The 16,008-nt window shown below is 39.5% G+C and overlaps 1 protein-coding gene across 5 annotated transcripts; it reads right to left on the bottom strand.

The window, feature by feature from the left end:
* Positions 1–2,513: 2,513 nt before the first annotated feature.
* On the bottom strand, positions 2,514–15,459 carry LOC117268896 (LITAF domain-containing protein-like). Of its 5 annotated transcripts, none has more exons than XM_078161289.1 (6): positions 15,441–15,459; positions 9,528–9,586; positions 6,136–6,292; positions 5,909–5,941; positions 4,061–4,205; positions 2,514–3,890 (listed from the first exon to the last, which is right to left on the bottom strand). In XM_078161289.1, exons 3-6 carry the CDS (start codon positions 6,275–6,277, stop codon positions 3,785–3,787), a joined length of 426 nt encoding a protein of 141 aa, XP_078017415.1. In that variant the 5' UTR covers positions 6,278–6,292; positions 9,528–9,586; positions 15,441–15,459; the 3' UTR covers positions 2,514–3,784. The 5 variants fall into 5 exon arrangements, with proteins under 5 accessions (XP_078017415.1, XP_033501534.1, XP_033501536.1 ...); XM_033645643.2 differs by lacking the exon at positions 15,441–15,459 and adding an exon at positions 11,080–11,138; XM_033645645.2 differs by lacking the exon at positions 15,441–15,459 and having other exon boundaries at positions 9,524–9,709.
* Between the last annotated feature and the right edge of the window lie 549 nt (positions 15,460–16,008).

Raw genomic sequence — 16,008 nt, 5'->3', positions numbered from 1 at the left:
AGTACAACACTGCGATTTGATGTTACAGCAACAAAAATACGTGGTTAGGTTTAGGAAAAAACAACAGGGTTTGGCTTTATAATCTTAAGGGATGTGAACACCGCTCTCTAGGGTGAAAGTTGATGTTTGTTGGACTCATCCACCACCGTTCTACTCTGACTTTCACCACCTCAACTGTCATCCTTGTCCTGCTGCAGTTCCCCCTGATGCAGCTGGGCGCCATTAAACTGTAACAGCAATCAGTTGTGTATCATGCCAACATTAAAGGATGCCTTTTTTCGTCAGTGTCTGACGCCACAAGTCACTGCCCAAGCTCCAGATTTCGACGACTTCGGAGTGAGACCGTTCTCTGGAAATACGCTATGCCAAAAGAAGCCATTTCTACACGGTGAAAAGATTCAAAGTGACAAAATGAATGTTATATAATGTAATGTTGTATAATATAACTGGAATATGATGTTGTATAATCTACACGTAAACTTTTTGCCAAAAAGAATAAATCCAAAAATAACCCCTTTGTAATCATTTGTAATTAAATCACATGTAACGACACCAATCAGCCAAAACATTAAAACCACTGGTGGGTGAAGTGAATAACATTGATCATCTTGTTACAGTGCAATGTTCTGCTGAGAGACCTTGAGTTCTGGCATTCATGTGGATACTACTTGACATGCTCCACCCACCTGAACACCATTGCAGACAAAATAAACCCCCTCATGGCAACGGCACTTGCCAATGGCAGTGGCCCCCCAGCAGGACAATGCACCATGCCACATCACAAAAACTGCTCAGGCATGACCCGAGGAATGGGGCAAAGAGCTCAAGGCATCAACTTGACCTCCACATACCCCAGATCCCAACCTGATTGAACCTTTGAGGAGACGTGCTGTTACCCCAGAGGTACCCTGATCCACCGTGGGTGCTTCTTGGACTGGACTTGGCTCTGACCTGTTAAGGCATGGACAAAGGACCTCTGGAGGGTGTCTATTGGTGCCTGGCATCAGGGCGTTACCTTGAAATCTGTTGAGTCTTGTGGGTTGTGGAGTACCAGCATGCCCCACAGATGTTTGATCAGATTGGGATCCAAGGAATTGGAGGCATAAACATAAATATTTAAAAAAAAAAAAAAAAAAAAAAAGAACTTTAAATGTAGAAAATGTGTACAACTAACTAATATATAAATCTGTGTAGTATTTTTTTTTAACAAAGGAGAAGTTATTAGGTTGTATTTTGTCATTACCACCATGATTTGTCTTTACCTCTACAACACATGAAGTGGTGGTGATGACATTTCTCTATTTTTAGCTAACTGCGGGCTACTGGTCAAACTTACAAACATCACTTCAGAGTTAACTAGCAATGTTCTCAGGTTCTACAAAAATATGAAGTAACTGCACTAAAAATCAAAAATATTAGCAAACTATAGCATGTTTAGCAATGACTTGTAATGAACATACTCTATTGTCAGTAAGTATAAATGACAAAATTTCATACATTTCTGGTGATCAAAGTATCTGTCTTCCCCGTGAACAGGCATGTCCTCCAGTGTCACAACACATTGATGTAGGTACCAAAGTAACAAACTCTGAAAATAAAAAAAATCCCTCTGTCCATGGCCTTGAACAGGCAGTATAAAAGAGGCTAGAGTTATAATATATTACATTTTCAAAAATCATAAATAATTTTTTGCTGACCACTGTGTTGTTTTTGTAAACTAACTCTTTGTTATCATTTCTTCCAACTGGATCTCAGTGCTACGTAACGTTAGGTCTGCAAGGTCCTTGATTGCAGATCTGGGGAACCAAGTTTCGACTTGTTGGGAATAGAAAGCATTAATTATAGTTGGCTCAGTAAGTGAAATTATTTGTGTCACACTCTTTAAATAGCACACTTTTTAATCTTTGGGCTTGGGGGAAGGTGGGGGAAGGTGGGGGAAGGTCTTTTCAAGTCAAAAGGCTACAGCCCAAGTTCAGTCATGATTCACTGGTGTTACAGTCTAAATCCAGTTGTGATCCTTTTTTAAATTTTGTCAAGTCTAAAGTCATCACATTTGTAACTTGAGTCTGACTTGAGTCCAAGTCATGTGACTCGAGGCCACACCTCTGGTGATAAAAAATTTAACTATTTTAATTATTTTATGGAAATCAACATATTCTCTCTCTGACCTCATCACATATTGACATTTTGTAATGGACTTTCCACATCTCCATAGGACGTGCATGATACCCTGGCTGCGTTGGTTGTTGATGTGCTGGGACACCATGTTAAGTTCTCGGGCAGTCATTTCCTGTGTGTCGCTCCCCCCTCTCTGCCTCCCGTTTCCTGTCTCTCTCTCAGCTCTCAGGCTAAAAAGCCCAAAAAAACAAAAACACATTCTGCAAAATGTTTGATGTGGTGGTAATGGCAGCGATATTAAAGGACACACATGTTTTGCGTAAAATAAAAGTTACAAATTGTACCTATGTTAAATATTTGAGAGGAAATCAGTGATTCAACTATGTTTATAGCAATGAAAATTAGAAGATTTTGTTAGTTTTTACTGGAAAATTACAGCACCAAACATCAAAACAATGATGAAATTCCAACATAAAACAGTATAAGAAATTAAATAAAACTGTAATTTTCCAAGAAAAAAAATTAAGCATGGAGGTGAAATGAAGAATTTTAAGTAATGATAATATAAATGACAAGAAAAAACTTTTTTTTCCCTTAAAAAAAAAAATCATTCCAGGGACATAAAAGTGCCCAAAATCAAATAATAACCCTATACCTGCTAAATATTAGCATGTTAGCATTTTCTCTGTGAGCATGCTAACATGCTTATATGAGCATTTAGCCCCAAGAACCACAACATCTTCACAGAGCTGCTAGCATGCCTGTAACTACACAAATGGCTTTTTTGAGAGAGAAAAAAACATGGCAAGAGAATTGTAAAAATTCAAATCGTCAAACTACAGTAATTTTTTTTTTTTTTTTTTTAAATGACATATTCATAACAATATAGACTGAAAATTAATGGATTTTGTTAGTTTTCAACTGGAGAATTACAGCACCAAACATCAAAACTCTGAAAATGGTGAAATTTCATTAAACAGTATACAAAATGAAATGAAAATGAAAATATTTCAAGAGAAAAATTAAGCATAGAGGTGAAATAAAGCATTCTAAGTAAGGATAATCTAAATAACAGGTTGCCCGAAATCCAATAATCACCCTATACCTGCTAAACATTAGCATGTTAGCATTTTCACTGTGAGCATTATGGCTGTAAATAAAACAAATTTCTTTCTTTCAAATGAAAAAAAAAATGGTAGGAGAGTAATATAAACTCAACCCGTCAATCAAAAAAAAAAAAAAGAATAAGAAAAAAGACAATGAAGCACAATAAGAGAAAAGACAGAAGGAAATAATGGAAGGGAAGTGAGGAAACATATATGCAGAAAATGTAAGACACCCACCAACCAACTGGAATCACAACTGCTGAAAAAGTTTTTTTTGTTTTTTTTTATTGGCATATTTGTTGGTTTATGTCCCTTATATAATGTACAAATGTTGCACTGATCGTTTAATATAACTCCCCACAGTGAGATGCCTCATCACATAACGTTAGCATTCAAATAATAATAGCGTGACAGAGATGCAAAATGGCAGTGAATGTGTAAGTACACGATTAGAGTAAGAGCATTTTGTGTTATAATTTTGATCCATATCAAAAGAATGTTGCTGAGCAAGTAAGGCTACACATAAGCATTGAGATTCTCTCCTCCATTCACAGTCAGTTTCACATTCGCTTGTATACGTAGATGACTCTGTTGCAGGAAGGACAGCTATGCTCCACATCTTGACAGGAATCGACGCAGAACGGGATACAGCAGCAAAGAAAACACCTGGAGGAGGAAACAAAGTCAACTGTTATTCTCCAGTTTTGTTACTAAAGTAATAATAGCTCATAAAGCTAGATTTTTTGTATGCTTCAAATACATTTTTTTCCATAACATGGAAACCACCAGAAACTACTTGTGCGACAAGTTTCTACCCAAAAGGTTGGTTTTTTTACCCAAAGAGGGCGAGGCCACCACAGATGGCCCAGGTCATCAGGCCTGCTTTGGGATGAGTCCGGGTGATCACTGTCTGCTGGCAGTGGGGACACACAGTTTGTCCTGGGACTTCATGCAGTGCAGGTTGCACTATCATGTGAGTCACTGAGGAGGAGAAAATGGACAACACATCAAGGATTTGTCTCCATATTTACTTTTATCTCTTTATATCACAATAAAAGAATGGGGTTGTACAAATTTGCAAATTTTAACTTCGTTTTTTGGACTGCATCTCAGATGGATTTTGCCTTTTCATTTTATCTTACTCTCATTCCCTCCACATACACTCCAGTCCAGCATACCCATGAATGCTCTAGCATGTTCTGAATGAAGGCCTTGTCATAAAAGAGGGCCCTGCACCTTTGTAAAGGTCCAGTGTGCAAGAATTAGGGGGATTTACTAGCATCAAGCAGTGAGGACTGCAGATTGCAACCAGCTGAAACACCAGCTTCATTGTTCAGGAAGATTTTTTTTTTCTTTTTACCAGGAGCCAAATTATCTGCAGATGTCTCTTCCTCTCTGAAATAAATGGACCAGGTGAGTAAAACACTGCTGCTCATCTTTTTGCTCATCTTTTTTCTGATCCAGACATTCAGATTTATTTTATTTACCAGGAGTCAAATTATCTGCAGAGGTCTGCATGTGTGGAAATAAATAGGTCACAGCGCTCAAAGAAACCAGATGAATTGGTGGTTTAATGTTGTTGCCCAGAACATGCGTCCAGAAAAGTTCTCCCTAGAGACATTAAATGAAACCTTTTTTTTAATTGGAAGACTCTACACTGCTCGTAAAAGAGGGACTGCCAACAAAAAAAACTATGGCGGCCGGTGTGAAGACGCGAATGGCCCTTTTTAAAGCCAGTGTTTGGTTCGTCCATTCTGGTCTATACTGTAAAAACATGGCGGGGTCTGAGGACAAGCAGCTGCTCCCCATGTAGATATAAAGGCCTCATTTAAAGGTGACAAAAACACAACAATTCCTCTATTGGGTGATTATACACTAAAGAAAACATCTTCATTATATTCCATTTCTGCCAGTAAATCCCCCTGAATCCCACACATTGGACCTTTAAGTATATCTTATGATGTTTTTTATTTTTATCACATAATTTAATATGTGTAATTGTCGTTGCCAGCTAGTCAGACATTTCTGCTGTTGCAGTAGACTCACTTTGAGCAGCCATTACCAGGTTTGAGGATTAAATGTACTGACTGCAATGCCTCAAAAAGGCCAGCAGAGGCCGGCATCAGTGCGACAACTGTAATTTGATTTTGAGTCTCTGTTGTGTTTCTGTCTTTATGGAGGCATCAAAACATAAAGGGTTTAATACTGCAGGACGGCTCAGATTGTTCTTATTGTGTAGTGTGAAACTGTCATTGACAGACGGACAGTATAATGTAAAAAAATAAAAATAAAAATATAAGAATTGCAGCACATTCTTCACATGAGAACCCCACAGTTTATACATGCTGTATCTGTGTTTGGTAGCTAATGTATCCGTGATTAAGATCCTTATTCGTCTGTTACACTGAGCAGTACTCCAAATGTGACTAGACACCACAAGAAGAAACCATGAACAAAAGCTTTTTGTGATGGACAGAGGCCACAATACACCCACTGACTTTGTGGGGCTGCGCAGTGGCAGTTCTCACTTCACACGTTGGAACGGAAACTCTTTGACTATCAGTTCACAGATGTGCATTTACAACATCGTGTTCACAATCAGGGTGTAAACGTGTTGTCGTTTGCATGAGTGATGGTGCATATCTGTTGTGCTGTACATGGGGCAGTATTGTGCATTGTCTCACCTGTTGTAGCAGGTGCAGGAGCAAAAGCAACACCTGGCAAAGAAACAGATTTCCATAAAACACCTTCCATAACATAACTGCATTGCATTAAATACATGTAGGCAGAGTAGTGTAGACATTCTACATGAATATGTGCCTCATGGCATGATGTAAGAACAAAACTAAATTTGTTTCCATGTTTCAAAAGTAACAGTATCATCTTTAAACGAATGCAGACACAGACACACCTTGGTACGCAGCAGTCGGAGGAGCTCCAGGAGAGTAGCCCGGCTGAGGCTGCATCCCTGGCTGAGGCATTGCACCCCCATAGTTCACAGGTGGCCCAGGGTATGGTGGAGCGGAGTCCTGTGGAGGGTATCCTTTTTCCATCTTCAGAGATCCTTACTGCATGTAAGAAATGTGAATCGTCTTTTTAAAGTTGATCAACTGGCGTCCAAGTTAATAAGTAAACATATAAACTTAGTTATAAACTAGGATATTGTGTTGTATTGCTACCACAAAAACTCCAAACAGCATGTGAACACTTGTGCTTCCTTATTACTGACAGCTACGTGGAAAAGCTTGTGAAAAGAAAATGTTTTATCAAAGTTCAGTGTAAGCAAAAGCAAGTTTAGGAACCAACACCTGCACCTCACTAATATTTCCTGTGATTAATAACCACAAAATGTTTTTAAGAGATGATCAGATTAGTCTGACTGATTGAATTTAGATTTATTGATTGCAGCAACAGGAGGAAGTGAAGAAGTATACAGCTTGACTTCAGTGTACTGGCACTTAAAAGAGGAATAGCACTGCCTAACCGCATGTTCCACATCCTCTTTAAACCCACATCACCAGCATCTGCAAATGACAGTGGTTCAGTGTATGTTGATTTTGGCCACTGGCAAATGTAAATGCAATATGCATGCTATTTGGCTCTATAGCTGCTAAATGCTCCACTGTGTTCACCAGTGAGTTGCTAACTGTGTCTATCTGCTTTGTGGTGCTGAGCAGGTAGTTTACAGTGGGTTTTTAGAGTTTTTTTTTTTGACAGAAATGACCCCATAAGAGAGGTGAGGGTGAACTGGCGGGAAGGCTAAACCTGGACCTGAAACTATAAAGCTCCATAAATCCAAGAACAGCTGCAGATAATTCTTTGTAGGTTCATCACTACGAGTGACCCCTTTCACATTCTCATTTGATACATAATTATAAAGATACCTATTTTTAACAGTCATATGTAAAAGTAACAACACCACACTGTAACAACACTTCATTACAGGTAAAGTCCTGCATGAGACTTAAGTAAAAGTGCTCAAGTATTATTGCAGTGTTGTCTACAAGACCACCTAAACCGAGACCAGAGGCCTGTACTATGAAGCAGGATTTGGAGTTAGCCAGGTAACTTCAGGGTTAACTCAAGATTATGTTCAGGGTATCAGATCACAGCCCATCAACACACGACCTCTGACCAATCAGATCACTGAAGAAAAAGTATCCATGGACGAAAGTCTGAAGTCTCAGGTAAAAAAGAGTAGCCTCTAATAGTTCAACACATTCTCACTCAGACCTTGTCACATATTACGTGCCGACATTAAAGGGCGCGTCTATTGTTAGAGGTCAGTAGAAGTAGGTCACTTCATTGTTCCAGGGTTCTATTTCCACTGGTCTTAAAACAGAACTTCTAACAAAACTGGAGAGTTTACAACACTAAACACATGATTTCAGTTGTATTTTAACTTGACTGTTTGGATCATATTTTCAACATTTCTACATTTCCGTAATGAGATCACAGAGCATCGTTTACATCCCATGCCACTGACATTTAACAGTCTTGTAGTCGCAGACAGTTTTGGTACCACTTCGTATTAAATGAAGCAGTCTACTTCATTCATGGATGTGATGACACTTGTAATCAACAACCCCACCTCTTTCACATGAGCATGCTCATAGCTATACTGAACTAGCTGATAAACAGCTTTATAGAACCAGATATCCAGACAGCCGATGTTAGGGTTGGTCAAACCAGATAAAGAAAAGATATCCTGGGTAAGCTGAACTGGCTTCATAGTACAGGCCTCAGGCCATGACCAAGGCCAGAGTGTATCGAGGCTGTAACAAGACCAAGACTCTGAGGTGTTGAGACCGAGTCAAGACCAAGACCAGACCAGTCCGACTCCCACACTGCATTACATACCTATGACAAAATGTGGAAAATGCGAGCTGTAGGCACTCCTCAAATTGATGTAAAATGCATCCACAGAAACAAAGATTCTTCTTCATCCCTCTCTTTTTATTGCCATACTGCATGTAAGGGCACATGCATAAGTGTACCACGAGAAACGTCTTGATAAAATAAACACAAGTGATTGCAGAGGGAAACTTAACATGTGGGTATTTTCCACAGTTTCATTTTCAATAAGCAAACAAACACAGATTGCAGAGCTGAAATCAATGTCACAATCTTGATTCAACATCCTTGTTTTTTTTTCCACAAGCAGTTTCATGATTTCCCTGCAGTTGTGGTCTTAAATCAAATCCTACGTCCTCATTGTCCGAGACCAAAACAAGACAGAGTAAAAGTACAGTTTATTTCAAGAAAAGACCAACGTTGAGTGCAACACTGATTATTGGCAAAATAATCAGTGTACTTAGTGTATAAAATGCTCCCTGTGATTATTAAAATAAATATACTATGATTCGATGTTGCTGAAGCATTAGTAAATAAGCAGCATTTCACTGTTGTGTTTAGTCAGGGTGTGTCTAATTTTGACTCTTTCATTTACTGTTACTAGATATTTCATCTGTAAGAGATGTAGCGACCTTAAAATAACTGTTAATAAAGTTGTGAGATAAATAGTGGAATAAAACATACACTATTTGCCCAGGAATGAAGAAGTAGAAAGTGGCAAAAATGCAAATACAAATTAAAAGTACCTCAAAATTCTGTTTACTTCAAGTACAGTATTTGAAAAATGTACTTACTTCCGATCACTGGGGAAAACTGAGTGTGACTTTAAAGAGATGTCAAACTGTGGTATTAGTAGAGTAGGTGGGTGTAAGCAGTGGTTGGCAGCAATTTACCATATCAGAAGTTTGCTTAGTGGGGGAGGCATGGGGCAATAGAGCTTGTGGTTAAAAGCACTTTGTTCTGATAATGTCACTCTGTACTTGTCCAGATCCTAAAAGCCTCTTTTAGTGATCTAACCAGCATGCATTAGTGCTGTATTTTGATAATATAGATAAATGTAGAGCCACAATGTTGCCAGGCAGCCCGTCTCTCATACGAACAGGCGCAGTCAGTCCCTGCAAGACTTCCTGTGTCTGAACATAAATCCATCCTAAATCAATTAGAGCAACATGAGCCACACACATTAATTCACCGCAGCATGCCATTATGCCTCGCCCTGTTTTGTTTGGATACTGTGTCTGGATAAAGATTACATCACCAATTTTTTTGACAGGAAAAAAAATCACTTTCTTCATTTTCTTTGCATCTCTTCTACACAGTTATGGAACAATAAAATCAGCTATATAAACGAGATAAACCAACCTTAAAACAAGGCAAACACAAAGCTGATAACTCCAACATGATGGCAACAGCAGCTAACTACAAATATATAAGATAAGACTTACCTACCTGTTACTTTCCGTCAAAAAGAGAGAGTTGCACACCCTCTCTGCTGCAGCTGCCTTTTCCTGAGTGAAGCAAACACAGTATAACCAAGAGTACTGACGGAAGACAAATAGGGGAAGGTATTTCCTGTATTTCCTTCGAGGTAATGGACTGACTGTAGACCCACAACTTCATGATCCCCCCTCCCCTTTTCCCCTCCCTTTTTCTTCCATGGAACTGGGTGTGTCTAACAGTAATCACCAGAAAAGTATAACAGTGTTGATTTCACAATGCTTTTCGAATAATATCCAATATAATAAGGGTCATAAAAATGGGCTCTGCAAAAAGAGAGAGAGAGACGGATGTTGGCTATGAACAAAGGCTGCTTTGTTGACCCAGTGTGATGCATCATTTCACTGATCAGCCACTGTTTCAGGCAGCAACCCTGAAAAAAAGTCACATTTAAGAACACATACATATATAAAGGACATAAGTAATATAAAACCACTGACTCAGACCACTTAAGATCAAGGGATCAACACTGTATCTTTTTAGATGAACAAACTAAAAAGCCCATTTGCATCTCTGCATCATTCACGTCTTGAGAGTACACCCCTCTTGTTTCCTGTGGTCTAACGCAATGTTAGTATGACTCACCTAATGAGAACCATGTGAGAGTGTGTTAGAAAGCAGTTACAAACCAGCCCACTTTCTTTCCATAACAACTTTTTTTTTTCTACAAGCCTGTAAAAGATCATGTGTGCAGTCCAGCTGTCATGCCTTTTTTACAATAGAGTAGGAGATTACTTACATCTTAGTCATATGGGAGCAAATAAAGGACATAATTAATCAAATTTTGAAAGCAACTGAACACTTAAAGGAATACCTCACCCCCAAACTGATCTTCTGTAAATCAGTAAGTCATGTTGTGGTACAATGATTTTGTGAAGATAACTGTTTTTCTTGCATGCCTCCATGGAAAACTGCAAACATTGATTTATTGATTGATTGGGGACCACGTTAAATGGCAAAACTCTGACAATATATCTGTTTACAAACTCTCACACAACTCCTGCGGTATCGTCTCTGTAAGTCTTGGTTATCTAGTCATATGATCAGTACTTCCCAAAAACATTCATGTCACTAGAACCTTACGACTGAAAACTGAATGGGAGGTGAAAATTGTCTATGCTGCACTTAAAGCCAGACACCAGTACAAGTACCATTTTCTGTGGAAGCATGCGAAAAAAACGTTTTCTTCATGAATTCAAATGGTCATTTTATGGGTGAAGTGTTCCTTTAATACTGAAATTTAAATACTACGTTAAACTCACAGCACTGAAATATTTTACTTTGAAAACCATGTATGTGAATTGAACTCTTTGAAATTAGTCTGAAATTTCTTGATTTGCCATTTGTATTTTTTTCCCAATGTTCACAAATTCAGATCCAAAAATTCAAGTTTCAGATTTAAAAAAGAAATGGATTCAGGTTGCCTGAATTTGATCCAGTTTGACATAAAAGAAATTAAATATTAACTAGATGGCACATAAACAGCAAAAACTGGATGACTTACCAGAGCCTCGTTGTTCTCTCTGTTACTCATCTTTAAGTTTCAATTTTCAGATTGCTGTTTTGGATCACATGACACTCTGATAAGCCAAAAGTCAGTTTGACTGCATTCAAGCTCGCCTGCCTGTCCTGCACTGTGTAGCAGAGATATTTTGCTATCTACAATACCTCTTTGGTTTTTTTTACTTGAATTTCTAGATCTGAATTTAACCATTTTTTTTCAAATTCTGAAACCTGAATTATTGAATCTAAGGGTGATTTCACACTTGGTCCGTTTCAGCCCTCTAAACGGACTCAGAGCAGTGACTCAGCATTTTTTGCATATATGTGAAAACTCCAAGAGAACTCAGACCCCTCTGAAGCAAACCGATCCGGTGTGTGGTTCACTTAACCTATGCCTTATGAACATGAAGTGCTCCAGGTTCACTTTGCTCTTTGCCTTTGAATTTAGCCCTCTACATCTCATGCTGTTGACCTGGGATGCTTGAAAAGGCAGATGAAACCACATCGGCCTGGACAAGGAGCACTTTGGTCCATGGAAGACAATGCACGTCTCCAGATGTGGAATGTAGAATACATCAGATGGCAACAGTCTACCTCACAGAAACGCTAAGGTTTTCCTCCAATTTTACGTTCATCTGAAGCAAGGGGCTTCATAACCGCACTGCAGTGCCATGTCAGAGTAAAAACAAAACTATGTCAATATATATTATATATAGTGTGAACAGAAAGAGAACTGGGTCTTCTTTCAAATGAACTGACAATGTGAACATAAAAAGAACTGAGTCTCTTTTCTGTTGGTGCACTTTAAGAGGACTGAGTTCAGTTTGTTTAAAAAGGAATAAATATGAAAACACCCTAGGCCTGAATTTTACCAATCAAATTTGGGCAACCTGAAACTCCTTTTGCAAATTCTGAAACCTGAATTTTTTTAATCTAAGCGTGTCTTCACATTTGGTCCTTTTCAGCCCTCTAAATGGACTCAGAGCCGTGACTCATTTTTTGCGTATATGTGAACACTCCAAGAGGACTCAGACCCCTCTGAAGCGAATTGAACTCGAGTAAAACCAAAACTGTGTCAATATATATTATATATAGTGTGAACAGAGAGAGACTCCTGTTTCTGTTGGTCCACTTTTTGGTGCACTTTCAAAGAACTGAGTTCAGTTAATTTGAAAAGGACTATATGTGAAAACATCCTAAATTTGTGAACAGTGAAAAAAAAAAAAAAAAAAATCCGATTCAGCTTTTAAAACTGCAAATTGAAAAAACGTATATTTTAATTTTAAACCAATTCATTCAGATACATATTTTTCAAAGTAAAATATTACAAATCTATTAATTTAGTTGTCTTTAAATTTACATATATATATACAGTACAGGCCAAAAGTTTGGACACACCTTCTCATTCAATGTGTTTTCTTTATTTTCATGACTATTTACATTGTAGATTCTCACTGAAGGCATCAGAACTATGAATGAACACATGTGGAGTTATGTACTTAACAAAAAAAGGTGAAATAACTGAAAACATGTTTTATATTCTAGTTTCTTCAAAATAGCCACCCTTTGCTCTGATTACTGCTTTGCACACTCTTGGCATTCTCTCCATGAGCTTCAAGAGGTAGTCACCTGAAATGGTTTCCACTTCACAGGTGTGCCTTATCAGGGTTAATTAGTGGAATTTCTTGCTTTATCAATGGGGTTGGGACCATCAGTTGTGTTGTGCAGAAGTCAGGTTAATACACAGCCGACAGCCCTATTGGACAACTGTTAAAATTCATATTATGGCAAGAACCAATCAGCTAACTAAAGAAAAACGAGTGGCCATCATTACTTTAAGAAATGAAGGTCAACCAGTCCGGAAAATTGCAAAAACTTTAAATGTGTCCCCAAGTGGAGTCGCAAAAACCATCAAGTGCTACAACGAAACTGGCACACATGAGGACCGACCCAGGAAAGGAAGACCAAGAGTCACCTCTGCTTCTGAGGATAAGTTCATCCGAGTCACCAGCCTCAGAAATCGCAAGTTAACAGCAGCTCAGATCAGAGACCAGATGAATGCCACACAGAGTTCTAGCAGCAGACCCATCTCTAGAACAACTGTTAAGAGGAGACTGCGCCAATCAGGCCTTCATGGTCAAATAGCTGCTAGGAAACCACTGCTAAGGAGAGGCAACAAGCAGAAGAGATTTGTTTGGGCCAAGAAACACAAGGAATGGACATTAGACCAGTGGAAATCTGTGCTTTGGTCTGATGAGTCCAAATTTGAGATCTTTGGTTCCAACCGCCGTGTCTTTGTGAGACGCAGAAAAGGTGAACGGATGGATTCCACATGCCTGGTTCCCACTGTGAAGCATGGAGGAGGAGGTGTGATGGTGTGGGGGTGTTTTGCTGGTGACACTGTTGGGTATTTATTCAAAATTGAAGGCACACTGAACCAGCATGGCTACCACAGCATCCTGCAGCGACATGCCATCCCATCCGGTTTGCGTTTAGTTGGACGATCATTTATTTTTCAACAGGACAATGACCCCAAACACACCTCCAGGCTGTGTAAGGGCTATTTGACCAAGAAGGAGAGTGATGGAGTGCTGCGGCAGATGACCTGGCCTCCACAGTCACCGGACCTGAACCCAATCCAGATGGTTTGGGGTGAGCTGGACCGCAGAGTGAAGGCAAAGGGGCCAACAAGTGCTAAACACCTCTGGGAACTCCTTCAAGACTGTTGGAAAACCATTTCAGGTGACTACCTCTTGAAGCTCATCGAGAGAATGCCAAGAGTGTGCAAAGCAGTAATCAGAGCAAAGGGTGGCTATTTTGAAGAAACTAGAATATAAAACATGTTTTCAGTTATTTCACCTTTTTTTGTTAAGTACATAACTCCACATGTGTTCATTCATAGTTCTGATGCCTTCAGTGAGAATCGACAATGTAAATAGTCATGAAAATAAAGAAAACGCATTGAATGAGAAGGTGTGTCCAAACTTTTGGCCTGTACTGTATATATATTAAGTATATTTTAAGTATTCTGTGGCAGTTAAAATTCAAATGTGTCCTATTTGCTTCCACGCAACCAAAAGGTGTGATTGTGGTAAAGGTGAGAAGTTCACATAGAAAATGCTGCAGTAATTTTCCATGGTTATATAGTTATTGCATCACTTCACTTTGCATAATAACGGTCTTGCCAAACAGTATGAATCATGTGATGGAAACTGGCCTCAAGCAGCAGCAGAGCAATAAAATAAACTTTATAGTATCTTAATAGTATTACAATATGAAATTAGGGCAAGCAGATCTCTGCCAAATGGCCGCATTTTGGCTGCCCAAGCTGACTGGGGCCAATCTAGACAATTCTTGTAGCTCCACCAGACTAGCCTCAGTGCATTTCAGAAGATGCAAGCTGCGCAAGTTGAAGATGTCCCATAGATGAATAATAATAACCACATACCAGATCCCAGTCTGTCTGTATTCAACCCACTGAATATGGGCAGTAGTGTGGCCCTACTCATGAGTTCCTGCTAGATTCATAACCTTAACATAGCGATGACATCACAGATTTTTAAATACCTTTTCTCATCTTGAGGATAGTTTTACAAATATAAAACCACTAATGATCACAAATTCAAAATAGAAAGAGTCATAACTGCCTTTGTTTGCAGTTGGAAGCGCCCTGTCAACAAGACATCTCTTTTACAATAGTGGACTATGCGGTTAATGATTTTATGGCAGCAGGGAATTTTTTGTTCCAGTAATATGAGCAGCTACTGGAGCTAGCACAGCTGGAATTGGATGAGAGGCGGAGCACACCCTGGACAGGTCACCAGACTATCACAGGGCTGACACACAGAGACAGACAACCATTCAGTTAACCTAACTTGCATGTCTTTGGACTGTGGGAGGAACCAGGTGCACCTGGAGGAAACCCACGCTGACTCCACACAGTGGGGCCCCAGCTGGCCAGCAGGTTCAAACCCAGAATCCTCTTGGCTACGAGGCGACAATGCTTACCACTACACCACAAGAACTTAGTAATGATAGGGGCACCCAGTAGCTCAGTGGGTAGAGCTAGCGTCCCATGTATAAAGGCAATGTCCTTGCTGCGGCAGCCATGGGCTCATTTCCAACCCATGGCCCCTTGCTGCACGTCATCCCCTCTCTCTCCCCCTTTCACACTCAATCTGTCCTGTCCTGTCCAATACAGGCATAAAAAATCCCCAAAAAATCTTAAAAGAAAACAATTGTATTGAGAGTTTGTCAGTTCAGTGGAAAACAATCTGTGGACAGTTCCGTTCTACCCGAGCAGGATTTCTGTTAAACCTCAGTAATGAGAAATGTCTCAATGTGTGTTTTACGGAAACTTACCACACTCTTACACAATACCAGATGCTCCTCAGCGTCTGCGTAATCATTCTTATCCAGGCTCTGTCTCTTATACATGCTAAGTGAGTGTGAATGATCCACCTCTAAACACATGACTTTGACGCATGATGGCCTGGCGATAGTTAGACGGCGGCTGCAGAGACGGAGAGGTCACAGGACTATCACAAGGACTTAACATATCACATCTGGAATGCACTGCATTACAGCCACCCTGAAACTTACAGGCAGACATGGGAAGGAAGGAAATGAAGGGAAAATAACTGTATGTTTCCATATGTGGCCACTGGAGGTCAGCAGTAATGTTTGGCAAAAGTTTTCTCTCCTTTGTGAACAGGGAGAGCAGAATGCGGTGTCACCTCAGGACACTTCGGCAGGAAGAATACCAGAACACAGAGAGCTTCCAAGAATCCTGTCCAGGAATTCAGATGTGCAGGCTGGACTTTAGCTGAAGGAAACTGAGTTATGCATATGCATGTTCATTTTAATCTCAGTACAGGTACTTCTTTTATGACTTGGATGTTTTTGTTTTAACAACAAGAAAATGTGAAGC

Source organism: Epinephelus lanceolatus, chromosome 18 (assembly GCF_041903045.1).
Source record: "Epinephelus lanceolatus isolate andai-2023 chromosome 18, ASM4190304v1, whole genome shotgun sequence".
Classification (NCBI taxonomy): Eukaryota; Metazoa; Chordata; class Actinopteri; order Perciformes; family Serranidae; genus Epinephelus; species Epinephelus lanceolatus.
Note: the sequence above shows the minus strand (reverse complement) of the source record. Positions and strands in the feature narration are given on the sequence as shown.

What these genes read in the sequence shown, in the direction of transcription:
- LOC117268896 (XM_078161289.1), bottom strand. Translation starts at nt 6,277, where the DNA reads ATGGAAAAAGGATACCCTCCACAGGACTCCGCTCCACCATACCCTGGG. An exon ending in TCCGACTGCTGCGTACCAAG is followed by an intron (nt 5,942 to 6,135) that starts GTGTGTCTGTGT and finishes TTTCTTTGCCAG; the next exon opens with GTGTTGCTTTTGCTCCTGCA. An exon ending in GGTGGCCTCGCCCTCTTTGG is followed by an intron (nt 3,891 to 4,060) that starts GTAAAAAAACCA and finishes TTCCTCCTCCAG; the next exon opens with GTGTTTTCTTTGCTGCTGTA.